General features: G+C 41.2%; 1 protein-coding gene across 3 annotated transcripts; it reads right to left on the bottom strand.

The window, feature by feature from the left end:
- Positions 1 to 1,605: 1,605 nt before the first annotated feature.
- LOC112226765 (phosphotriesterase-related protein) lies at positions 1,606 to 15,405 on the bottom strand. 3 transcript variants are annotated; one of them, XM_024391302.2, is made up of 7 exons: positions 15,279 to 15,397; positions 12,584 to 12,632; positions 12,400 to 12,472; positions 9,023 to 9,254; positions 8,571 to 8,836; positions 5,876 to 6,016; positions 1,606 to 2,972 (listed from the first exon to the last, which is right to left on the bottom strand). In XM_024391302.2, exons 2-7 carry the CDS (start codon positions 12,597 to 12,599, stop codon positions 2,762 to 2,764), a joined length of 939 nt encoding a protein of 312 aa, XP_024247070.1. In that variant the 5' UTR covers positions 12,600 to 12,632; positions 15,279 to 15,397; the 3' UTR covers positions 1,606 to 2,761. The 3 variants fall into 3 exon arrangements, with proteins under 3 accessions (XP_024247070.1, XP_024247071.1, XP_024247069.1); XM_024391303.2 differs by lacking the exon at positions 12,584 to 12,632 and having other exon boundaries at positions 15,279 to 15,405; XM_024391301.2 differs by having other exon boundaries at positions 12,400 to 12,632.
- Positions 15,406 to 27,655: the final 12,250 nt, after the last annotated feature.

Raw genomic sequence — 27,655 nt, forward strand, 5'->3', positions numbered from 1 at the left:
AGCTTTCATTGTCTGCTTATTTGACCCCTTTATTTATCCTACAGTTCTGACTTGGTGTATAGGGAGAATACTGTAAGAACGGTCCATGTTCTGAATTCTCTCGCTGTACATCTCAAAAGTGCTGAACTACTGACGTCCGTCCTAGATTGCCTCTTATTCGCTCGTCGTCCCCTTATGTCATAGTTTGTACATCTCAATTGTCAGTAGAAACCACATTTATTTAAGCAAGTCAGCCATATCAGCCATGTTTTTTTTAAAGGCAGTAAATGAGGCTGAATTAACTGTTTCACTGCCATACATGGCTCTCCTGACAGCCAGGTGGTAAGGATTCACTCCATGGTGCTTAAAAGAAAGCTCTGCTGTTGGGACAACTTTATGTAGGCCCTAACTGTTTCTGGGCACCATTTGTCACCTTTATCGTGCAACTAATGTCTGTTTAGTGTTGTGTTGTGGATTTGCTGGCATGCATCCCCAAAAAATGTGGGAGTTTGCCCCACCAAGATTTACATGCTAAAATTGCCACTGCTAATGTGTATGGGGAAACATGCCCTACAACCAACTCCCACCTAATGCTCTCCCTCTGTGGCTTTATTGATTTTCTCCAGTGATTAATTGGTCACAGGGGGAGCTGAGGTGTGGCCAGGTACCAAGAAAACTTACTGCCCATGTCCTCTGTGGCTATCCAGAAACGCCATTCTACAAACAGCATGCCTCTTAGTGGATGTTCAAAGATGAAATTGCAAAAATCTCTCTCTCTCCTTTTGATGGAAGAGATCACATAATATATGAATTGGAGTACTTTACCCTCAAAATGCATCTAATATCAGAGCTATCACCATATCTCCCTCCAAACACTCATGCACAGGGAATCGCTGTGACCATTTTGAAGATATTGTAGCACGGTTCATCGCGCTCTAGCGACTCCATGTGGCGGGCCGGGTGCCTGCAGGCCGACATCGGTTGTCAGTTGAACAGTGTTTCCTCCGACACATTGGTGCAGCTGGCTTCTGGGTTAAGCTGGCGAGTGTTAAGAAGCACGGTTTGTCAGGTCAGAAGTGAACCTTTGAATTAACATTAAAATGGACATTTAGTTTTGTGCATAAAATCTCCAAATTATGCATTGTCCAATACAGAAACTTGGACACGTGGAAACAAGGAAGGTGATGAGTGAACGTTTCATCTGTATAAACCAATATTAATGCAGGTTAAACAGGAATGGCGTTAATGCTTCATTGCTGTCCATGGCTTTTGACATTGGGTCAACTAATCAATTCATTTCAATTGGTCTTGTAACACATCTCAGTTCATATTAGTCTATAGAATAGGAAATAATACTCAGAGGTGATTAAAACTATACTGTATGAAGTAATAATGTTTGATGTGTTTCTGTCTGCATCTTACTGCAGTGCTGATCTATTACTAATGCTTTATAAGACTACTGCATTAAGTGTAAAAGAGCTATCATTATCATCATATACAGTCCAATTCAACCTTTTCCTGGAAAATGAATTAAGTGCTACTCCACTAAGATTAATTAGGTCTACAGCCAGTATTTGAAATGGAAACGATACATTATATGGAAGAAAAACATGCCACTAGAGAAAATAAATCAAAACCAATTTTAATGACTTTGGTACATTATCATGATGTATCATGTAAAACAAAGTTCAAATTTTAGCAGAGCATTGAAAATGGTAAGAAAATATTCCTGGGTCACATTTTCCTCTGAATGGCAGACTACCATGATGTTCGATTTGGTGATGTATCGGGGGGGGGGGGATATACTCCTACTCCCTAACTTTTTAAATCCTATCACACACTGTCCTAAAGTGACACAATGGTTATGTATTGTCTGCTGTGATGTCGATGCTCATGTGGTGAAGTCCCTCTGTGATGCCACCTGTTCTCAGAAGGGAAGACCATGTCCTTCAGGATGACCTACCAGCCCCCTCCCATAGGAACCCATTGGGTGACATCACAATCTACCAGCCAACCAGATCCCCTCCTATAGCCACCCAGTCACAGTGTGACATCGGGAAAACACATCTAACAAGCATACTAATAAAGAAATCTTTTGGTACCCCAATATCGTTTAGCAATAAAAAAAGAATAATGTAAAATGGGAACAATGTCACTACTTTTCACAAATAATCTTTGTTAAATGTCATTACTACAAACAAAGCTCCTATGGCTTTCACTAAAACTAGTCAGAACGGAAAGCACCATATTTATGAGTAGAGCACCAAGTGCAGACGATGTGCAGTCCATGTCCTTGAGTTTGTTTGGGGCAGAAACTGTCGCTTTGTCTTGTTAAATGACATTTGGTTTCTGTGTATATTGGCACCACATTTAGATTTAGTCTACGACTTTTTTCTAGCTGGATGGTTTAATTTATTTGCTTACAGTATTAATAATTAATTACAAACATGAATTGAAGCTTTGATTCAGTCATGGCAAGTAATTGTGTGACGAATATATTTGATTTAACGTTACTCCTCACTCAGCTATCAGAATGTTTTTAGTGTTCAATCCAAGGTTTTTTTCCCTTGTTTACCTCTCAATAGAACACTTCGATTCAGTAAATCACAGACAAGTAGCAAGAATAAAAAATGTCAACTTCTGACATCAATTGCATTTGGTAATTTGAAAGTAATAAAACATTTCTAAACACTTTTTTTTTTACTGTGAGTTCAGTAGCTGTTGAAAAGGATAAAGGCCTATGGAGCAGCTTTTATCTTCTGGGTGATCTGATTCTGATCCTTCATTTGAATGTGAGCCAGCGTTTGGGGTTGTCTATGAGGATCTTGTCCACCTGGGTCTGGTTGATCCCTCTCCTCAGCATCTTGGGCACGATGTTCTTCAGTATGTGTGAGTAGCCGTGCCCTCCGTACTTGGTGAGACGGTTCTTGGTGTGGATGTCGTGGGCAATGACAATGTTGTCCTCATATCCCTCCTGGACCAGGAACGCCAAGCTAGAGAGGGTGGGAGACACAGGCACAAACACACACACACACACACACACACATCTAATGGCGCTGGAGTTGATGGCTGCCGTTTTACGGGCTCCTAACCAACTGTGCTATTTTATGAGTTTTTTTCGCATTGTTTGTAACTTATTTAGCATATAACGTTGCTGCTACTGTCTCTTATGACCGAAAATAACTTTTGGACATCAGAACATCGATTACTCACCTCGAACTTTACAAAGATGTTTTTCTATAATGAGTCTGACATGAAAGATATACTGCTTTCTCAGGAACGGGCCCAAATCACTGTCATTTGAGTGAAGAAAAGACGGAGAAAAAGGGGGGCGAAGGTCGGGCTGCCGTCTGAGAATTCGTAGGCGAGTGAGTAAACCTCCACTGCCATCCGTTCTATTGGACAATGTGCAATCATTGGAAAACAAAATGGATGAAATACGATCAAGACTATCCTACCAACGGGACATTAAAAACTGTAATATCTTATGTTTAATCGAGTCGTGGCTGAACGGCGACACGGATAATATAGAGCTGGCGGGATTTTCCCTGCATCGGCAGGACAGAAAAGCTGCGTCTGGTAAGACGAGGGGCAGGGGTGTGTGTCATATTTTGTCAATAACATCTGGTGGGTGATGTCTAATATTAAAGATGTTTCGAGGTATAACTCGCCTGAGGTAGAGTACCTCATGATAAGCTGTAGACCACACTATCTACCAACAGAGTTCTCATTTATATTATTCACAGCCTTCTATTTACCACCTCAAACCGATGCTGGCACTAAGACAGCATGTGCAACCAGAGAAAAAAACAACAACTCTGGACCACCTTTACTCCACACAGAGATGCATACAAAGCTCTCCCCGGCCCTCCATCTGGTAAAGTGACCATAATTCTATCCTCCTGATTCCTTCTTACAAGTAAAAACTAAAGCAGGAAGTACCAGTGACTTGATCAATATGGAAGTGGTCAGATGACGCGGATGCTACACTACAGGACTGTTCTGGTAGCACAGACTGGAAAATGTTCCCGGGATTAATCCAATGGCATTGAGGAGTATATCATCAATAAGTGCATCGACGACATCGTCCCCACAGTGACCGTACGTACATATCCCAACCAGAAGCCATGGATTACAGGCAACATCTGCATCGAGCTAAATTCTAGAGCTGCCACTTTCAAGGAGTGGGACACTAATCCGGACGCTTACAAGAAATCCAGCTATGCCCTCAAACAGGCAAACCGTCAACGCAGGATTAAAATTTAATCCTACTATACCGGCTCTGACGCTCGTAGGATGTGACAGGACTTGTAAACTATTACAGACTACAAAAGGGAAACCCAGCCACGAGCTGACCAGTAGCACTCATGTCGGTAGCCATGAAGTGCTTTGAAATGTCTCACATCAATAGCATCATCCCAGATACCCTAGACCCACTCCAATTCGCATACTGCCCCAACAAATCCACAGATGACGCAACCCTCAATCGCACTCCACACTGTTCTTTGCCATCTGGACAAAAGGAACACCTATGTGAGAATGCTGTTAATTTACTACAGCTCAGTGTTCAACACCATAGTGCCCACAAAGCTCATCACTAAGCTAAGGACCCTGGGACTAAACACCTCCCTCTGCAACTGGATCCTGGACTTCCTGACTGGCCACCCCCAGGTAGTAAGAGTAGGCAACAGCACATCTGCCACGCTCATCCTCAACACTGGGGCACCTCAGGGGTGAGTGCATAGTCTCATCCTGTACTCCCTGTTCACCCACGACCGCGTGGCCAATCACAACTCCAACGCCATCATTAAGTTTGCTGACGACACAACAGTGGTAGGCCTGATTATCGACAATGATGAGACAGCCTATAGGGAGGAGGTCAGAGACCTGGCCATGTGGTGCCAGGACAACAGTAGTGTAGTGTAGCGGGTTGAGAGTTTCAAGTTCCTTGGTGTTCACATCACCATAGAACTATCATGGTCCAAACACACCAAGACAGTCGTGAAGAGGGCACGACAACACCTTTTCCCCCTCAGGAGACTGAAAAGATTTGGCAATGGTCCCCAGATCCGCAAAAATGTCTACAGCTGCACCATTGAGAGCATCCTGACCGGTTGCATCACCGCCTGGTATGGCAACTGCTCGGCATCTGATCGTAAGGCACTACAGAGGGTAGTGCTAACGGCCCAGTACATCACTGGGGCCAAGCTTCCTGCCATACAGGACCTATTTACTAGGCGGTGTCAGAGGAAAGTAAAATAAATTGTCAAAGACTCCAGTCACCCAAGTCATAGACTGTTCTCTCTGCTACCACACAGCAAGCAGTACTGGAGCGCCAAGTCTAGGTCCAGCTTCCACTCCCATGCCATAAGACTGATGAACAATTAATCAAATGGCATCCCTGACTACTTAGATTGCTGCTGCTGCCCCCCCCCCCAGTTTGTTTTTACACTGCTGCTACTCGCTGTTTACGATCTATGCATAGTCACTTGACCTCTACCTACATGTACAAATTACCCTGACTAACTTGTACCCCCGGAAAATTGACTCGGTACCCTGTGTATATGGCCGGGTTATTGTTATTTTATTGTGTTACTTTTAATAATTTTTTAAACTTTAGTTTATTTGGTAAATATTGTCTTAACTCTTTGTTGAACTGCATTGTTGGTTAAGGGCTTGTAAGTAAGCATTTCACGGTAAGGTCTACACCTGTTTTATTCGGCGCATGTGACAAATAAAGTTTGATTTGATGCACGCACACACATCAAAAGAGATCCATGGGCATTATTTAACTTTTTAGGTTTAGTAAAGTATCGTGAAGTAGATACAGACAATCAAATTGACCTAGTTTAGCTGCAGTTGTCTAGTAGGTAGTTCGGTAGCAAAGAGCACTCACGCCTTGACTCTCTGGCTGTCACTGGGCATGTCCACCTCCAGGTTATAGGCATAGTTCAGCATCTCTGTTCCAAACAGGTCGTATTCCAGGTAACTCCCCATCTTTGCAAACTCCAGCAGCTCTCCATGGTCAAATATGGTCCTGTGTTAGGAAAACAAACCATGAATAATTTAGTCACTCATCACTGAAGCGATCTTTGAGGCATCAGCAGATTCTCCACAATACGCCTTAACACATTCCTGAACAATTACAGTGTATTCCGAAAGTATTCAAACCCCTCACCTTTTCCACATTTTGTTACAGCCTTACTCTAAAATAGATTTTTAAATTTAAAAAAAATCTAATCTACACACAATACCCCAAAATGACAAAGTGAAAACAGGTTTAGAAATGTTCACAAATGTATAAAAAAATAGAAACAGAAATACCTTAGAATTATTCAAACACTTTGCTATGAGACTTGAAATTTAACTCGGGAGCATCTTGTTTCCATTGATCATCCTTGAGATGTTCCTACAACTTCATTAGTGTCCACCTGTGGTAAATTAAATTGATTGGACATGATTTGGAAAGACACACACGTCTATATAAGATCCCACAGTTGACAGTGCATGTCAGAGCAAAAACCAAGCCGTGAGATCCAAGGAATTGTCCATAGAGCTCAGAGACAGGATTGTGTCGAGGCACTGGTTTGGGGAAGGGTACCAAAACATTTCTGTAGCATTGAAGCTCCCCAAGAATACAGTGCCTCCATCATTCTTAAATGGAATAAGTTTGGAACCACCAAGACTCTCCCTAGAGCTAGCCTCCCAGCCAAACTGAGCAATCGGGGGAGAAGGGCCTTGGTCAGGAAGGTGACCAAGAACCCAATGGTCACTGTGACAGAGCTCCCGAGTTCCTCTGTGGAGATTTTTTAATATTTTTTATTTCACCTTTATTTAACCAGGTAGGCTAGTTGAGAACAAGTTCTCATTTACAACTGCGACCTGGCCAAGATAAAGCATAGCAGTGTGAGCAGACAACACAGAGTTACACATGGAATAAACAATTAACAAGTCAATAACACAGTAGAAAACAAAGGGGGAGTCTATATACAATGTGTGCAAAAGGCATGAGGAGGTAGACGAATAGTTACAATTTTGCAGATTAACACTGGAGTGATAAATGATCAGACGGTCATGTACAGGTAGAGATATTGATGTGCAAAAGAGCAGAAAAGTAAGTAAATAAAAACAGTATGGGGATGAGGTAGGTGAAAATGGGTGGGCTATTTACCAATAGACTATGTACAGCTGCAGCGATCGGTTAGCTGCTCAGATAGCTGATGTTTGAAGTTGGTGAGGGAGATAAAAGTCTCCAACTTCAGCGATTTTTGCAATTCGTTCCAGTCACAGGCAGCAGAGTACTGGAACGAAAGGCGGCCAAATGAGGTGTTGGCTTTAGGGATGATCAGTGAGATACACCTGCTGGAGCGCGTGCTACGGATGGGTGTTGCCATCGTGACCAGTGAACTGAGATAAGGCGGAGCTTTACCTAGCATGGACTTGTAGATGACCTGGAGCCAGTGGGTCTGGCGACGAATATGTAGCGAGGGCCAGCCGACTAGAGCATACAAGTCGCAGTGGTGGGTGGTATAAGGTGCTTTAGTGACAAAACGGATGGCACTGTGATATACTGCATCCAGTTTGCTGAGTAGAGTGTTGGAAGCCATTTTGTAGATGACATCGCCGAAGTCGAGGATTGGTAGGATAGTCAGTTTTACTAGGGTAAGCTTGGCAGCGTGAGTGAAGGAGGCTTTGTTGCGGAATAGAAAGGCGACTCTTGATTTGATTTTTGATTGGAGATGTTTGATATGAGTCTGGAAGGAGAGTTTGCAGTCTAGCCAGACACCTAGGTACTTATAGATGACCACATATTCAAGGTCGGAACCATCCAGGGTGGTGATGCTAGTCGGGCATGCGGGTGCAGGCAGCGATCGGCTGAAAAGCATGCATTTGGTTTTACTAGCGTTTAAGAGCAGTTGGAGGCCACGGAAGGAGTGTTGTATGGCATTGAAGCTTGTTTGGAGGTTAGATAGCACAGTGTCCAATGACGGGCCGAAAGTATATAGAATGGTGTCGTCTGCGTAGAGGTGGATCAGGGAATCGCCCGCAGCAAGAGCAACATCATTGATATACACAGAGAAAAGAGTCGGAAGATGGAAGAACCTTCCAAAAGGACACTCCACCAATCAGGCCTTTATGGTAGAGTGGCCAGACGGAAGTCACACCCTAAGCACACAGCCAAGACAACGCAGGAGTGGCTTCGGGACAAGAGCTTGAGAGGATCTGCAGAGAAGAATGGGAGAAACTCTCCAAATACAGGTGTGCCAAGCTTGTAGCGTCATAACCAAGAAGGTTTGAGGCTGTAATCGCTGCCAAAGGTGCTTCAACAAAGAACTGAGTAAAGAATCTCAATACTTATGAAAATGTGGTACTTTTGTGTTGTTGCTTTTAATGTAACAAAATGTGGAAAAAGTCAATAGGTCTGAATACTTTCCAAATGCACTGTAGAAGCTTGCTTTATAAGTATAATTGTTCATACTGTATTATAAACCCATGTAGGCCTCTGACCTTTTCCTGACTATGTGTCTGACCAGGAAAAAAAGTCCTGCCACCCCTCCATTCCACTCTGGGCCCTGAATGAAAGCTCTCACCTATCCAGGTGTGACATAACAGTCTTGCTGATGTCACCTCCAGCTTCTTGCAGGAGACGCACTATCTCAGCCGGTGCACCAGGGTTCCGTCCTGGGTGGATGATGACTGGGCAGCCCAGCTCGGTCTGAGCATGTGCAGTGGCCTGCAGCACTTTCTTCTCACTGTCCGTGATTGGCCAGCTGCAGCCGATCTCTCCAATCACACCGCAGCGGATCTCGGTCCCATCCGCCCCGTGGAGAACCTCACTGATGATGATGTCTGTGAGCTGGAGAGAGAAGTCGAGTGTTAGCCAGGGGAAGTAGTGGCAGACAAGGGACACAAACTGGCCATAGCTCCCTCAGGTGGGAGACAGCTGACCAAAGCCACTTGGATACATTTGACCGAGAGGGGGCGTCTACAAATGGGCCAGTATACCTTCACACAGACACAAACTACCATAAACCTCCCCCACCTTCTCCACGGTCATCTTCCTGGTGGCCTCAGAGTGGGTGGCGTCCACATAGTACCCCGCCCCTCCTATGATGTGGACGCCCGTATCCTTGGCCAGCTGTTTGAGGCAGGGCAGATCCCGAGCGATACCCTGGGTAGTGTTTTCTACGATGGTACCCCCTCCTGCCTTTCGGTACTCATGCAGCTCTTCCCGCACAGCATTGGTCTCCTGCAGCAGCAGCAGGTTTTCATGGCTGAAGAAGATTGTTACAGGGACACAGAGATTTGTCTATTGGCTTCAGCCTGAACACGTTCTAGACTACCCGCTGTATGGTTCTAGAAATCTGCCTGCTGTACGGGCTATATAGACTATTTGCTGTTAGGGTGCTAGACCACACTGAGCGTACAAAACATTCAAAAACACCTGCTCCTTCCATGACAGACTGACCAGGTAAATCCAGGTAAAAGCTCTGATCCCTTATCTATGTCACTTGTTAAATCCACTTCAATCAGTGTAGATGAAGGGGAGGAGAAAGGTTCAAGAAGGATTTTTAAACCCTGAGACATGGATTGTGTATGTGTGCCATTCAGAGGGTGAATGGACAAGAGAAAAGACTTAAGTACCCTTGAACAGGTATGATAGTAAGTGCCAAGCGCACCGGTTTGTGTCAAGAACTGCAATGCTGCTCGGTTTTTCACGCTCAACAGTTTCCTGTGTATATCAAATCTAATTTTATTGGTCACATACACATGGTTAGCAGATGTTATTGCTAGTGTAGCGAAATGCTAGTGCTTGTAGTTCCGACCGTGCCGCAATATCTAACAAGTAATATCTAACAATTCCACAACCAATACCTAATACACACAAATCTAAGTAAAGGAATGGAATAAGAATATATAAATGTAAAAGCACTACTGTTCAAAAGTTTGGGGTCACTTAGAAATGTCCTTGTTTTTGAAAGAAAAGCACATTTGTGTCCATTAAAATAACACCAAATTGATCAGAAATATAATGTAGACATTGTTAATGTTGTAAATGACTATTGTAGCTGGAAACCCGCAAAACACCAGTTTCAACGTCAACAATGAAGAGGCAACTCTAGGATGCTGGCCTTCTAGGCAGAGTTGCAAAGAAAAAGCCATATCTCAGACAGGCCAATAAAAAGAAAAGATTAAGATGGGCAAAAGAACACAGACACTGGACAGAGGAACTCTGCCGAGAAGGCCAACATCCTGGAGTCGCCTCTTCACTGTTGATGTTGAGACAGGTGTTTTGCTGGTAATATTTAATGAAGCTGCCAGTTGAGGACTTGTGAGGCGTCTGCTTCTCAAACTAGAAACGCTTATGTACTTGTCCTCATGCTCATTTGTGCACGGGGCCTCCCACTCCTCTCTCTATTCTGATTAGAGCCAGTTTGCGCTGTTCTGTGAAGGAAGTAGTACACAGCGTTGTACAAGATCTTCAGTTTCTTGGCAATTTCTCGCATGGAATAGCCTTCATTTATCAGAACAAAAATAGACTGACAAGTTTCAGAAGAAAGTTATTTGTTTCTGCTATTTTGAGCCTGTAATGGAACCCACAAACGCTGATGCTCCAGATACTCAACTAGTCTAAAGAAGGCCAGTTTTATTGCTTCTTTAATCACGACAACAGTTTTCAGCTGTGTTAACATAATTGCAAAAACTTTATTAGCTAGGAGTGATGGTTGCTGATAATGGGCCTCTAAGACGCCTATGTAAATATTCCATTAAAAGTCAGCCATTTCCACCTACAATAGTCATTTACAACATTAACAATGTCTACACTGTATTTCTGATCAAGTTGATGTTCTTTTAAAATGGACAAAATTAGCTTTTATTTAAAAAACAAGGACATTTCTAAGTGACCCCAAACTTTTGAACGGTAGTGTATTTCCTCCTTATATTGTATCTGTGTATCTGTTCTTTGGCCTGGGCTATTGTTGTTTAAAAAAAATTCAAGACCAGATTGATCTCATTTTGGTCATTTGTGTGGTATTATAAAAGCTATAAAAAAACTAAACTAAGTACCTATGATTTCTTAATCCAGCCCTGCTCAAAGGTATGCTTTCAGTTTTCAGAATTAGAAGTGTGTGTGCTGGGGATGAAAATGAAGAGAGAGAAAAAGATATCTGCCCCATGTGGGATTAGGGCGGCAGGGGGAAGCAGGTAGTGGTTAGAGCGTTGGGCCCATAACCAAAAGGATGCTAGATCGAATCCCCGAGCTGACAAGGTAAAAATCTGTCTTTCTGTCCCTGAACAAGGCAGTTAACCCACTGTTCCTAGGCTGTCATTGTAAATAAGAATTTGTTCTTAACCGACTTGCCTAGTTAACTTTTTTATTTTATTTTTTTATAACTCACAACCATTGAACTATGAGCCAAGTTGTCATGACCACCATTGTCATCTATTTCTTGTTAAGATTATGTAGCTACAAATATAAACGTATAATCCTCAGCCTACATTTTTTCTATTTCGGAAAAGCACATGTGTATGAAACATTGAATTTGGTCATATAAGGAAATGTGCCTTACTGCCTTTCGAATTTTGTGAAACTTCAATTGTCTTTTCAAGAAAGCATCATGCAAAATGTATTGGCACACTATACTTACCAAGACCATTGCCAAATAAGGCGTGCTGTCGCCTACTTTTATAGTAAGGCTTGAGGTGGTACCACCCAGCACATCTAGTAGGGAGTGTATTTCATACCGAACCCCTCCCTTGAGATGACGTAGAGGCACCTTGCACCTTCTCAAGGTGCCTACACATCATGATGTCAATGGTAGAGTTGAACCGCTAGAGGCAAAAAGAGCTAGATTTATTACTGAAAGACCAAAATCTATCACTTTTGTAACGAACAGTCAAAATGAAGACCAGAATTGACTTGTTTCACTATAACTAAGACATCTGGTTTATGTTATTTATCTTCTTCATAAAAGTTACTCTTTAAAAAAGTGTGATTTTGAGATCGAAAAACTGATGAACGGAAACCTGGAAAAACTCAACGGAGAAAACAGAATTTGGGCAAAACATAATCCAAAACACAACCATAACAAACCGCAAATGCATCCAACAACTTTGTAGATGTAGTCATTGTGTGCAAGGAATATGGGACCAAATACTAAACTTTTGACTACATTTTTAAACTAAGTAAATTTGTCCAAATAATGATGACTTCTTCAAATGGTGAGAGTAGAAATTAAAGGACTTTATGCATCTAAACAGTAAAACAGATATGTATGAAAATACCCTCAAATAAAAGCTGACATTATGTACTTTCGCCTAATATAAAACATTCTATCTCAAATCTAAAATGCTGGAGTATAGACCCAAATTAAATAAAAATGTGCACTGTCGAAATACATATGGAGGGGAGTTTACCTGCTGTAAGGGTTCTGCTTCAGCCAGAATAGATTCTTCATCTGGATGGGGGCCTGGGCAACAGTCTCGTCCCCTGGGGCCGGAGAGAAGTAGCAGCACTCAAAGGTCATGGTCAGGTGCTCGTGGGTCATGGTTCTACCCAGCTGGTCGGGTTCTATTGGACCCAACACAGTCTGGACCTTACCGCTCAGTGCTGACATGGTGAAATGGTTGGGTCTCTGGGGATTTTAATCCTGCAGAATATAATATTTTATCATTACTACATTACACATAACTTATTAGTTATGAGATATTCCAGTACTGGAAAAACATTCCTTAGTAAAAAGATTGTAGTCAGAGTGCAGTATAACTGCATTATGCTGCAAATACTGCATCCAGAATAACCGTTTTTTTTACTGCAGTAATTTTGCAGAGTAACTGCAGTTATTCTGAAATGACCGTGTCTAAAATACCACAGTCAACTGCAGTTACTACACTTCTACAGCAGTTTCAAAACGGCAATCTTTTTTAAAAGGGAAAACTATTTGGTTGATGGATAGTTCCATGGATTACTGGATTGATTGAGACCAGCAGCAAAACACAGAGATAGAAAGCAACTGGACACACTTCTTTCACATGAATAGATATGACTAGACAGGTGCCCACTCAAGCAGGGTTGCCATGTTTGTGGTTTTCCGGTAAAATTGGGCTACTTTGAAAACGATGTCGCGGGTGAAAATGTATTGTTCGTGGGTTTCAGGTTTTTGGCCTACTTCTAAATTGCACCGCGGCCGCCATGGCATTTCTCTCTCTTTAAAAAAAAAATATATATTTCACTGTGACCTGCTGTTGCTGACTCTCAGGCAGTGAGCAGGCTGTTACTGAGTGAGGACGGGAAGAGCCGGAGGGGTGTGTGCGTTAAGGGGATTGGTTGTTAGAGCGGTGCAGTCACTGAGACAGAGCAGTATGCGCGCACATCGTGACAACTTTTTACCAGTTGTTGGTAGGCTATTTAGATTAGCCATTAAGGAGACACCCATTTCATATTCATATTTCATATTAACGCGCTAAAACTGACATAGCGTCTACAAAGCATTGGAAAACTAGAGCTCTTTAGATAACTTCGTTCAGAGGTGGTTTAAAGTAAACCGCATTCTAATGTCGACTTTTCCTTTGGAAAAGCGAAGGTTTTCACGCATACTCAGTTCTAGGGTCTGGAGCACTGAGCGAGAGGATATTTGAAATGGTAGTTACTGAACTCCCTAGCGTGAAACTGACATTAAAATGTGTAGAATGATACATTTGCATCTGTTGGCCATCAAATAGGCTATTCGTGTATATGCCATTGTAGGCTACCATTTGATACAATAAACATGTTGAAATTAAGATATCACTGGAGTCAATGCAAATCAATGTGCCACTTGTGTAGCCTACCTGGAGCTGGCAAACATATTTAATAAATAGCCTATGACTTCAGTTTGCTGTTGTAGCCTTGTGTATCTATGTAATTAGTAATGGCCATGTTTAGTTAAATAAATTGGAAGTGATCAATTGTGATCATGGTCACAGCTCTGTCCTTAATGTATCATCCTCCACATTTAATGTCAGTTTCATTGTGGACTTCGGTATGTTGGCCTATAGGCTACCTGCATCTAGCTCAGCAAACCATGGCAAAGTTGAATTGCAATTATAAACCCAGATTTTAGTCAGTAGCCTACCCTATTGAAATGACAAGTACATCTTGCAAATAGGATATTTTTTATTTAACTAGGCAAGTCAGTTAAGAACAAATTCTTATTTACAATGACGGCCTACCAAAAGGCAAAAGGCCTCCTACGGGGACAGGTGATTAAAAATAAATTAAATCAAAATATAGGACAACACACACATGACAAGAGAGACAACACAACATTACATAAAACAAGACCTAAGACAACATATCATGGCAGCAACACATGACAACACAGCATTGTAGCAGCACAAAACAGGGTTCAAACATTATTGGGCACAGACAACAGCACAAAGGGAAAGAAGGTAGAGACAACACATCACGCAAAGCAGCCACAACTGTAAGTAAGAGTGTCCATGATTGAGTCTTGGAATGAAGAGATTGAGATAAAACTGTCCAGTTTGATTGTTTGTTGCAGCTTGTTCTAGTCGCTAGCTGTAGCGAACTGAAAAGACGAGCGACCCAGCGATGTGTGTGCTTTGGGGACCTTTAACAGAACGGGTGTTTTATGTGGAGGATGAGGGCTGCAGTAGATATCTCAGACAGGGGGAGCGAGGCCTAAGAGGGTTTTTATAATAGTTTGTGAGGGTGATTTATATTATCTTGCGACATTCTTAAACTCGCAATAATTATTATTTTGATGGAAAACCAAATGTTGCTTCTTAGCCTGTCGTTAAATGACGTCAATATGTGTTGTTAATTCGCTCAATAACATTACGGAAAGGGGTTTATTGGATAAATCTGGCAACTCTCTTCCTGTGAAAAAAATATTGGGCTAGTTTTCACACCTGGCGGGCGGATTTTAGCTAGACCTGGCAAACCTGCACTGAAGAGCCCTTTAGACCCATGGTTGTATACGAGAGGTCAAGTGCCCCCATTTTAACTCACATGACCTGCTAGCTATAGAATAAATATCATTTAATTTTTCCCAGTGTTATTTTCTCACAAAAATAATGCATTCTTGCACCGTTAGTTTTAGATTTTGTATCACACTTGTGATCTCGAATCATTTAACATGCAATCAACTGGATGTAGTAACTGAGCCTAGCAAATACAGCGGGCTGAAGCATGGAACTGCGATTTCTGCAAATGCAACAACTTTTCATTTCATTAGTGAAAAATATACATTCATTGTTCATGACACTACGATGTAGCAAAAATGATATAAGACCTGGAAATCTTGCTTCGATTCAGTAGTCCAAACGTTTTTCTTAATGCGCAAACAAAAGGAAGACCCAGGAAGCAACAAGTTGTGCGATTAGGCAGTCCTAACTATCGCGAGAATTTGACTGATACAAAGTATGCTACTGTAACCCGCCGGAATGTATCGAGGCCATTGGTGACAATTTAATGGCTGTGTTCAGAGAGAACTGAGAATGGATCGACAACATTGTAGTAATGCCACAATACTAACTAACATAATTGACAGAGTGAAAAGAAGGAAGCCTGTACAGAATAACACATATTCCAAAACATGCATCCTATTTGCAACAAGGCAAAATAGTAATACGGAAAAAAATGTGTCAAAGCAATTCACTTTTCAAATCAAATCCAATTTTATTTGTCACATACACATGTCACATGGTTAGCAGATGTTAATGCGAGTGTAGCGAAATGCTTGTGCTTCTAGTTCCGACAATGCAGTAATAACCAACAAGTAATCTAGCTAACAATTCCAAAACTACTACCTTATAGACACAAGTGTAAGGGGATAAAGAATATGTACATAAAGATATATGAATGAGTGATGGTACAGAGCGGCATAGGCAAGATACAGTAGATGGTATTGAGTGCAGTATATACATATGAGATGAGTATGTAAACAAAGTGGCATAGTTAAAGTGGCTAGTGATACATGTATTACATAAAGATGCAGTAGATGATATAGAGTACAGTATATACATATACATATGAGATGAATAATGTAGGGTATGTGAACATTATATTAGGTTGCATTGTTTAAAGTGGCTAGTGATATATTTTACATCATTTCCCATCAATTCCCATTATTAAAGTGGCTGGAGTTGAGTCAGTGTGTTGGCAGCAGCCACTCAATGTTAGTGGTGGCTGTTTAACAGTCTGATGGCCTTGAGATAGAAGCTGTTTTTCAGTCTCTTGGTCCCAGCTTTGATGCACCTGTACTGACCTCGCCTTCTGGATGATAGCGAGGTGAACAGGCAGTGGCTCGGGTGGTTGTTGTCCTTGATGATCTTTATGGCCTTCCTGTGACATTGGGTGGTGTAGGTGTCCTGGAGGGCAGGTAGTTTGCCCCCGGTGTTACCTGAATACAAAGTGTTGTGTTTTATTGGATTTGCCCTAAACATATTACTAAGTCCCACGTTCCATATTTTCAAGAATAATGGAGTTTGCATCATGTTATGGGTATGCTTGTAATCGTTAAGGACTGGGGAGTTTTCAGTTTTTCAGGATTTAAAAAAAGGAACAGAATGGAGCTAAGCACAGGAAAACATGGTTCAGTCTGCTTTCCACCAGACACTGGTAGATGAATTCACCTTTAGCAGGACAATAACCTAAAACACTGGAGTTGCTTACCCGAGTGGCCGAGTAACAGTTTTGACTTAAAACTACTTGAAAATCTATGGTAAGATCTGAAAATGGTTGTCCAACAATGATCAACAACCAATTTGACAGGGTTTGATGAGTGTCTTAACGAATAATGGGAAAATGTTGCACAATCCAGGTGTGGAAAGCACTTAAAGACTCACAGCTGTAATAGATACCAAAGCTGCTTCTACAAATAATTGACTCAGGGGTGTGAATACTTATGTAAATTGTATATTTATGTATTTCATTTTAAATACATTTGCAAAAATGTCTAAAAACACGTTTTCAATTTGTCATTATTGGGTATTGTGTGTAAAAAAAACAACGACAACGATTTAATCCATTTTAAATTCAGACTTTAACACAACAAAATGTGGAATAAGTTGAGGGGTATGTACTTTCTGAAGGCACTGTATAACAAGATTGATTGCAATTTGGACATGTTATCACATCCCCTTTGTTCATCTCTATCTTTCTCTGTCATCCTCTATTCTCTCTAAATTCCATATTTTCTATTTCCTTTGCATAGCTCCCATTCCTTGACCAGGTTCACTGCCGGTGACAGATGGATCGGTGACAGATGGATCAGGTAACCTCAGTGTATCATTCTCACTCAGTGACCCAGTGACCGGCCCAGTGGATACAGAACTCATACAGCATGTGAGATCATTGCAGGGAGCCTGATATAGACTACAGTTTGAGTTAGGGCCAACGTATGTGCTCTCTTCTAGCAAGTTTGAGCAGAATCTGTTACATTTTATGTTCTCCAGCATTCAGTTATGAGAAATGAGTTCAGAGTGAAGTAAACCATCTCTGCCAATGGTTGAGTGAATGACAGACTACGGCTGTTCTCCATCTGTAAGCAAGAGCATGACCTCTCAACGTGTCACGTGGGACAGAAAGAGAGATAGAGAGAGGCTATGACAATTTTTTTTAAACAATGCTTTTCCCTAGTTATTGTCTTTAACTGGGAGAGCTTTTCAGAGCTTTTCCAGCTCAGATCGTATGATCAGAAAAAAACTCAAGTCCCTAAAGATGACTGAGGCTTAAAACTAGAGTTCACTGCCCTCAGTGACGGACTTACCATTAAGCAGAAAAGGCAATTGCCTCAGGCCTCACATCATCAAGGGAGCTCCTGAGCTAGGCATAAGAAAAAATACTAGTAATACATTTTTAAAAATTAAAAAAATCTCCACTTGAGGCCCCCCCAACCCCTCCTCCCACGACAAACGACCCGTTGTCACGGGCTGCTTAGCTCATCGCTATCCCTTGGTTCAACAGGTTGGTTCAGCAAGTTGGTTCAGCAGCAGCAAAATCTTCAGGAAGCTTCAAATTTGCAAAGGACATGGGGAGTGAGGGTGGGTTTGCCTGGCCACTGTGCAAAAAAAAAAATGAATTCGTAGACCTGTTGTCTGAAAACTTCACGAAAATAATTTGCGTGCATCAATGTGGCCGGAAGCTGTGCTTTGTTATGATTCTGAACGGTTAGATCCAGTAGCTAGCAGTAATGACCAGAAACTGCCATGCGGGGAATTGTAGGTGGCTCGTTTCAGCTAGTTTTATCTTGTTCTTGATATCATCTCCTGTTTTGAGGTGCTTTGGCTGATTTCATGTCAATGCTAATATGGCACAACAACAAAAAATCCCTAGCTAGCTAACCAACAACTGTAACAATGTATTTAAGAGACAACACGTGTTCATTGTGCAAATGTGTTTATGTTTTCAATAAACATTTTGAAACTAAATCTAGTTTACATGTTATCAACAATGTAAGCCAACCTCCTTATCTTTTGCCCCATTGTTGCGCATGTGTCTGTTTTGTTGCTAAACTACCATCCCGTCTATACAGCCGCATAATTATTCATAATAGATCAATCATTTCCACACAGAGTATACATATATTTAATATCAATATAATCCACATTTTTCTCATAATATTAGAAACAAGTGTCTTTCATCACCCATGGACTGGTTCATAATAATGGACTAATCCACCCTGACAGAGTTCCCATGCATTGTTTCACGCGACATGATGGCAAAGCGTGACATTCAATGAAATTAAGCTGCAACAATGAGGTGCTTTAAAGTGGGGCAGAGAAAAGAAAAAGAAGGAAGGATGATTGAATTTGTACAGAAAAAATATCCTTAGTTAACGCATTTCTTTAGTAAAAAGACAGGTGCTGTTGTGGTGATAATTCCTTCATTGTCCAGACAGCATCAAATACATGGGCTACATATAGTAAGACAGAGAGGCCCTGTTTCGCTCGCTCTGATGCTTTCTCCAGGTGAGATACATGTCCTTTTAGCACCTTGCAAATTGATGAAATGTTGCATGTGCACAGTGCACTGTTCGGATGCTGGAATTATTTTGGATGAACCGTGCAAACTTTTTGAAGTGATTTGTTTGACAATCAGATGAAAACATCATGACAGTTTGTGTTCATGGCACATTAAAAGGCAATACTTTTTTTTACAGTTCAATTCCATCTTTACTATAAAACACAAAAACATTTGTGCACTGTCATCAGTCACCCTGTTGCACGCACGTATGCACACACACACACACACACACACACACACACACACACACACACACACACACACACACACACACACACACACACAGAGGCATGGCATGGGGGAGTGTGGCAAAGAGATAAGACTGAAGCAAGGCCTGATGTCCACAGAGACCTCTGAGCATACAACACATTTATTTAGGATGAATATCAGTGGGATAGAGAGTCGAGGGTGGGAGGTGATTTCATGCATGGTTCTGCTGTTCTTTGATAGTGGTCGTTGTTTATTGCCATTTGTTAATCATTGTGAGTTAGGGGTAGGCTGTTGCTACCCACGATGTCTTGGTTTTCACAAACAAAAAGAGGGCAAAAAATATAAACTCATGTTAATGTTTTACTATCACTTTATATAGCATTGGGATTATATTCCTGAATTTATAAATCAGTAAATGAAATCACAAATTGGCAATCGGCAATAAATTACTACTGTTCATAACGTTTTGAAGGCTCTCCTGTCATGCTGGAAGGGAGGTTACTGTGTTTACCATTAGATCACAAGGCCCTCTGTGGGTGGAAAAGGAGAGTTGCATGCAAACTGACTATTCAATTATCCAAATGTCAATGAATAGACTGCAAGGATGATCCTAGACAGGATGATATGAATATCACTTTGATTCCCGCATATCTCCCACCCCCATTCCCACCATCCCCACATTTCTTTTCCAGATTAGTACAGCAGCTGCCGGTTTGCTGTGGATTTTTCGAGAACAAAGGAAGCACGGTAATAGTGGACCAGTCCACTGATCCATCTAAGAGGTTTAAACATCTTATAAAGATAATCAATAGGCATGCTCCGGCCAATGATTAGTGTTGCTGTAGCTGATCAGTGGAGAAACATTACGTTACAGGGTTGCAGTTAATTCCACAAATTCAATTATAATTCGATTCCCTCTCCTTGTACATTCCATTTAATTCAATTCAAATACCTGATCAGGTCTTTGAATTCAGAGATAATTCAATTCCTCTTAATTCAAATGTTAGGTCAATTCCAATCATTCAATTCCCACTTCATTATTATCCCCAACAATTCCACACATTTCAATTAAATTCCCTTGGGCTTTCAGGTGGATCATGTCACTGGAGTACTAAGCTAACATATGGAATTGTTTTAAGATGATCATACTATGGATCATTTAGCTATTTTATTTGGAATTTTAGGACTCCTTTAGGTATAAAAAGAAAACCCCCCAAATATTTGATAAAATATTGAATTTGGCCTTTACTACAATAGCCCATAGAATCGCATGAATGTAAAAAAAGACAGTCAAAAGGAAATCATAAGGAATAAAGTTTTAAAGTGTCTGGCCTACATCTAGGAGATATAAGAATGCTCAGGAAATATATTCGTTTTTTTTGGACACATATTTAACCTCTTATTTTAGTTGGCACAGAACTACCTCCATACTTCCACTCGTTTGTATAGGGTACCTTCAGATGAGTCCCATGACACTTGTGGGAGTCAAAACGGACAACACCACTGTGTTCGTGAGAGTCTCTCTTTTCCATAATAGTTTGTGGGCCAAACCGTTCGGACGCTACAGACATTTTTGTGACAAGACCGAATTTCTGGATGTCTCATGGTCTGACAAACACTGCTGTAGCTTGGCCACCTTCCACCGCAGATGTGAAAGTCTGACATAGGCGGATGCAGTGAATTGAGACTCATCCCATGCAACAACAGATTTTGATGTTATTGATTTATTATGGTACTTAAATTGACAGAAGGCGTCGCTAGTGGCAAACGCATGCTCTTTGGCAATTTCGATATGTAAAAGCCAGCACTAGTATTTTCCAACCCAATCCAGGCACCATCTTATATCAGCCCCTTGTGCTGAGGGGCGGAAATATTTGAGGTGTGTTCGTTAAAAATGTGTGCCAGTGTGCCTATTTCAAGCAGCGCTAGTGATTCACCAAAAGCTGGTATTTTATTATTCTCATTATTGTTATTTAAAGCTGGTCTTAGCGGTAATGCAATTGGTTATGCCATCGATTGGTTATGGCATCACACAGTAGCCTAATTAGTAACCTATAACCAATGTTTTATTGCAATATCAGAGCAGCAAAACAGCCAACAGACATTCAAGTTAACTTTTTCTTTATATTGTCAATTATTTTGTCCATGCAGCTTCTGTGAAAAGTTTGGACTCATAAGGCCTATATGCGATGCACATTGAATGAACTGTAGGGAGTCTGTTTAGGAACATCAAGTTCATACAATAAAATAGACTGGTTATTGTTTTTCCTTTAGAATTCTGTTAAAAAATGGCATCTTTGACTTTAATTTGTTGGACCTAACTGTCAAATCGATTGTAGGTTAGGCTATTTCCCTGCTCATTTGTTTACCTTTCACGTGGCAAAGTCACTAACAGGCCATATCAACAACGATGGTTGGCTAATCTTATTATAATGTTTGGGTAATCTGTAATTGTCCATGTCGTGAGCATGCAGTGCATTCTCAATGTGCGAATGCAATGTGTGTAGAGGAATTTTTCCATGGTAAAGCCAATAAAAAATAAGACATTGGCTACATTTGTGTTTACAGTAAGTATTTTGTGTAGATCGTTGACAAAAAAATGACAATTAAATACATTTTAATCCCGCTTTGTAATACAACAAAATATGAAAAAGGTAAAGGAGCATGAATACATTCTGAAGGCACTGTATGTAACCATTGTGAAATGGTTAGCTAGTTAGCGGTGCGGGCTAGTTACATTTCAATCGGTGACATCACTCACTCTGAGACCTTGAAGTAGTTGTTTCCCTTGCTCTGCAAGTGGAGCGATAGGTAACGAGGTTTTATAGGTGACTGTTGTCTTACAAATCCATGTTGTGACAGTCCTATGGAAATGTTTGGGAAGAATCCTGTTGTCGTTGAAGAAAAAACCAAACCAGGAAAGGGTCCTGGTTCGAGCCCATTTTGTAACAAATCTGATCTCTGATTCCTTTCAACTAACATTTCCATGTGCGTTTTCCGGTCTCTGTCATAATGGCATCTTGAGTAGTTTGGAATTGTGTTACTAACTAAGATGCTGATGATGCTGTTGGGAAATCATTTAAAAACGAGCAGGATAGTAAATCGATTTTTGAAATCATAGATTTCCAACGAATATAGTCACGTTACTGCAGCAGTTGTATATCTATCTATATAGCCTGTCATAAATTAAGTTAGTCCTAGTGATGCCAAAATCTGTCTGTGTCTGTCTGTATGTCTGTCACTCACACTCTAAGTCTCGCTCTTGTCTTTTTATTAACCTGCCTGTCTTTCTTGTCTCTTGTCTTTCTCCAGGCTGTTTAGGCAGCCGTGTGTTGAGGTAAACATAGTTCTGGTGAGTCAGATTAAAGCCTGGAGCCGCATGGCCGGCTGAGGTAAGAACCCTGCTTCTGTATAAATCAAACTTAACTGTGGAAGATCAGTTTTCATAACAATTTTTTAAACATTTTGAAATAGAGAGATAGAAGGTCTGTGTGCTCTGACTGATACGTCAAAGGAGCTTTCTCCAAAACGTGAACCTGTTTTATCACCTCAGACACTTTGTAATATCCTTCCTTGCTAGTGGTGTAGGCATAGTAAAGTATAGTAAAGTATATGCTCTAAAATCATAGCTCACAATTCCCCAACTGGTGCAGTTTATAACAATTTAAAACACTGTACTGTAGCATTACAAGAAAGGTAATACACACTTAAACATTGCTGGTCTTTCCCCGTTCTACCTGACATCAGCCACTCCAGCAGAGATAACATCCAACCACACGTCTCCAGATAACCCCCAGGTTGAGAACCTAAGCTTTCCCATGCCCTCTATCGGGGTAGCTCTATGGGCTGCTAGGTGTCAGTGAGTCAGACAATTATGGTTCAGTCAATGTAAAAGGAAAAATATCACATCATCAACAGCAGCCCACATTTTTATTCTAAACCAGGACAAACCTTGGCTCCATCATAGTACCGCAGAGTCACGCTGTTGACACTGGCTCTTACAAACCATTTTAATATACCGTAATTTCTGGACTATTAAGCGCACCTGAATATAATGCAAACTCTCCTTCCAGACTCATATCAAACATCTCCAATCGAAAATCAAAACAAGAGTCGGCTTTCTATTCCGCAACAAAGCCTCCTTCACTCACGCCGCCAAGCTTACCCTAGTAAAACTGACTATCCTTCCGAAAGCCAACACCTCATTTGGCCGCCTTTCGTTCCAGTACTCTGCTGCCTGTGACTGGAACGAATTGCAAAAATCGCTGAAGTTGGAGACTTTTATCTCCCTCACCAACTTCAAACATCAGCTATCTGAGCAGCTAACCGATCGCTGCTGCTGTACATAGTCTATTGGTAAATAGCCCACCCATTTTCACCTACCTCATCCCCATACTGTTTTTATTTATTTACTTGCTCTTTTGCACACCAATATCTCTACCTGTACATGATCATTTATCACTCCAGTGTTAATCTGCAAAATTGTAATTATTCGCCTACCTCCTCATGCCTTTTGCACACATTGTATATAGACTCCCCCCTTTGTTTTCTACTGTGTTATTGACTTGTTAATTGTTTATTCCATGTGTAACTCTGTGTTGTCTGCTCACACTGCTATGCTTTATCTTGGCCAGGTCGCAGTTGCAAATGAGAACTTGTTCTCAACTGGCCTACCTGGTTAAATAAAGGTGAAATAAAAATAAAAAAAATAAAAAATAAATAAACCGCACAAACTGATTTAAAAAAAAAAAAGTATTTTGTACATAAATAAGCCGCACATGTCTATAAGCCGCAGGTGCCTACCGGTACATTGAAACAAATTTACACAGCCTATAAACGAAACATGGCTTGTAACAAAAATAAATAGGCTTTAACGAAACACGGCTTGTAACAAAAATTAAACAGTAGCCTACCAAGAAAGTCATTGGTCACTATCTTCCTCCTCCTGTGCACTGAAACCACTGAAGTCATCTCCTTCGGTGTCGGAGTTGAATAGCCTCAGAATTGCTTCATCCGATGTTGGATCGTTTTCATTGTCGCTCTCGTCACTTTCATCCGGAGGCAAATTCCCCACTGAACTGCCCTCAACAACACGCAGCAGTCCAGCCTTTCGAAACCCGTTGATGATAGTGGATTTTTTGACAATGCTCCACGCTGTCAGGACCCACTGGCAGACTTGACCATAAGTGGCTCTTCGCATGCGGCCCGTTTTAGTGAAGGATTTATCCCCATTTGTCATCCAAGCCTCCCACTGAACACGGAGCGCCACCTTAAAATGCATGATTTACACTGATGTCGAGTGGCTGCAAATACTTTGTTGTGCCCCCGGGAATCACAGCTGGAATTGAGTTTGTCCTCTTGATGGCTTCTTTCACAGAATCTGTTATGTGGGCCCTCGTGCTGTCCAATACGAGCATTGCCTTGTTCTTGTGAAAGAATCCTCCCGGTCGCTTGCCGTAACCCTCCGTATGCCATTCATGCATTAGGCCTTCCGTCATCCATCCGTTCTTGTTGACTTTCACAACAATTCCTCTTGGGAATTTTTCTTTTGGCATCGTCATGCGTTTAAAAATCAACATCGGTGGAAGCTTTTCTCCCGATGCCGTGCAGCTCAGAACACCGGTGAAGTGCATTTTTTCATGCCCAGTTGTTTTCAGCGTGACGGATGATTCGCCTTTCCTGTTGACAGTCCGAGTGAGAGGCAGGTCAAACGTCAGAGGAACCTAATCCATATTTATGATGTCGTGCGGGCCGATGGAATGCTCCGCTATCTTTGCATCAGTGAATTTGCGTTTGAAACTTTTTCCTCGAGTCTGCTGACACAGACTCGTCCGTACCCTGATGAACAGGCCTTTACGTCTCATAAATCTTAGACACCACGATGGTCCACCTCTAAAATCCTCAAACTTCATTGCGGTGGCGATTGTTTTGGCTTTCATTCGGATCTGCACAGTTGAAACACAGTTGCTGCACAGTTGCTCTCTGTGTGTTGACCCAGTCTTCAAGCTCATTGTCTAGTTCGGGCCATCTGCTTTTCTTCCCTCTGAAAGCTTTTGTTGTCTTTTTGCACTGAGTCAGTTCCTCACGCTGCTGTTTCAACGTCTTATCATCGACTCATTAAGGCCAAGCTCCCGTGCAACAGCTCTATTTCCTTTTCCAACAGCCAGATCGATCGCCTTCAACTTTTTCTTCAAATTTCTCTGTGTCTTTGTCATGATGAGGGTGACAAAATGACTACCGTAATCAGAATGATGGGAAATTTGAGCGCGCTCGATTTACGTCACATTATGTGACGGTGCTCAGTTTTTTGGCGGCATGAATCTTGTGAAAGCGGGAAAAATCCCAAAATCAGCCGTGTCATTGTATAAACCGCGAGGTTCAAAGCGTGGGAGAAAAGTAGCAGCTTATAGTCCTTAAATTACGGTAATATATATTTCTTCTTATTAATCGATTAAAAAAAGAGTATTAGTGCTTTTTGTTGTGATTTTCAACAGGGTTCGTCAAAAACTCATCTCTTGGTTCAGTCTTCTGGACAACGGAACCAACTACTGCAACCTCTACAACCTGCTGCAGGGTAAGGCCCAGTTTTCTATTGTAGAGTAGTTCTCTACATTATTATTACATGCTACTGCTCATTAAATCTTATAACCGGTACCAGGTCTGACGAGTTTGGGGGGTACCTCCCCCCACAATCTTTGGGGTCAGAAAATAGAAAGTGACATATCATTTGAAGGCTACAGCCCTTGTCTTTTTGGAAATCAAACTAAAATCTTACTGCAGGCAAAGAATGTTCCTGTAAGACCAAAAATTACATTGCACATTCCCTGCACATTTAAAATGGCTGTGTTCCTATGGGAATTTGTCCATGCTTAGAGCGTCACAATTATGTAAAAATCATTTTGGAACAGTAATTGGTGACATATTTTTCCCCCAACATTTAAACATTGTGGGGCCTGCTGTATCTCAGGCTCTGTAAATGTCACATTGTTTCTGACACCTTTATCCACATTTTTACCTTTCTAACGGTGAGTAGCATGTGTTTGTCGGGCTTAGAGTTTTGAAACCTAAAATGTACTTTAGAGAGTAGTATACAATATTATGCATCGCTTAGAAAATGCCACCAGAGGGCATCAGAGTTTAACAGGTTAAGTATTTTCATGTCTGTTTCCTGTCTTTACATGAAGTGGACTCCTCTTTGTCCAGGCTACTGTATGTTGAGATTTTTTATAATAAATTAACTAGGCAAGTCAGTTAAGAACAAATTCTTATTTACAATGACTGCCTAAGCGGGGACCGAGAGACTGAAAAACAGCTTCTATCTCAAGGCAATCAGACTGTTAAACAGCCATCACTAACATTGAGTGGCTGCTGCCAACATACTGACTCATCTCTAGCCACTTTAAAAATGAAATATTGATGTAATAAATGTATCACTAGCCACTTTAAACAATGCCATTTTATATAATGTTTACATACCCTACATTACTCATCTCATATGTATATACTGTACTCTATACCATCTACTGCATCCTGCCATCGCTTATTCATATATTTTTATGTACATATTCTTATTCATTCCTTTACACTTGTGTGTTTAAGGTAGTTGTTGTGAAATTGTTAGGAAAGATTACTTGTTAGATATTACTGCATAGTCGGAACTAGAAGCACAAGCATTTCGTGACACTCGCATTAACATCTGCTAACCATGTGTATGTGACAAATGTGATTTGATTTACCCTGGTGACACTGGGCCAATTGTGCACCGCCATATGGGACTCCCAATCATCTTTTTATTATTTTTTTATCAGGAAAGCTATATTAACCTACTATGTATTGTCTAGAATTATTTCAGGAAATACTGTAGATTTATCAGACCGTTTCATCCTGAATGATTCTCTGATGGCTCTTAGATAGCTGTAGATCCCTACAGAAAGTTTATTTTACTGATCCACCTCTCTGAAGTGGTCAGGATATTCTCCATTCATACATAAAGTAGATAATCATTCACAAATGGGATGATATGCCAATTGAGGAGTCTGCATGTCTCACCTGGTATGACCATTTCCATGGAATATTATAATGCACTATGTTGTGTGGTCAAGGGAAGAGACATCTGTGACATTAATAATGTGTCCCATGCAGAACAATAATTAATTGTTTCTGTGAGAATGTTATTATCCTCTTATAAGTCTCTGTCCCATGATGCATGTCAAGTTACCCCAGCCGTTCTGGGAAGCTCGGGATGAGAGCTTCAAGTTCCTTGGTGTCCACATCACCAACGAACTGTCATGGTCCAAACACACCAAGACAGTCGTGAAGAGGGCACGACAATGACTATTCACCCTCAGAAGACTGAAGATTTGGCATGGGCCCAAAATCAAAAAGTTCTACAGCTGCACCATCGAGAGCATCCTGGTTGCATCACCGCCTGAT

This window comes from Oncorhynchus tshawytscha, linkage group LG28, assembly GCF_018296145.1.
Source record: "Oncorhynchus tshawytscha isolate Ot180627B linkage group LG28, Otsh_v2.0, whole genome shotgun sequence".
Taxonomy (NCBI): domain Eukaryota; kingdom Metazoa; phylum Chordata; class Actinopteri; order Salmoniformes; family Salmonidae; genus Oncorhynchus; species Oncorhynchus tshawytscha.

Bases quoted from the DNA above. Each gene is read 5' to 3' on its own strand.
- LOC112226765 (XM_024391301.2), bottom strand. From the start codon at position 12,599: ATGTCAGCACTGAGCGGTAAGGTCCAGACTGTGTTGGGTCCAATAGAA. The intron at 9,255-12,399 runs GTAAACTCCCCT...AATCTTCTTCAG, and splicing joins AAGCAGAACCCTTACAGCAG to CCATGAAAACCTGCTGCTGC. The intron at 2,973-5,875 runs GTGAGTGCTCTT...CACCCTCTCTAG, and splicing joins GACAGCCAGAGAGTCAAGGC to CTTGGCGTTCCTGGTCCAGG.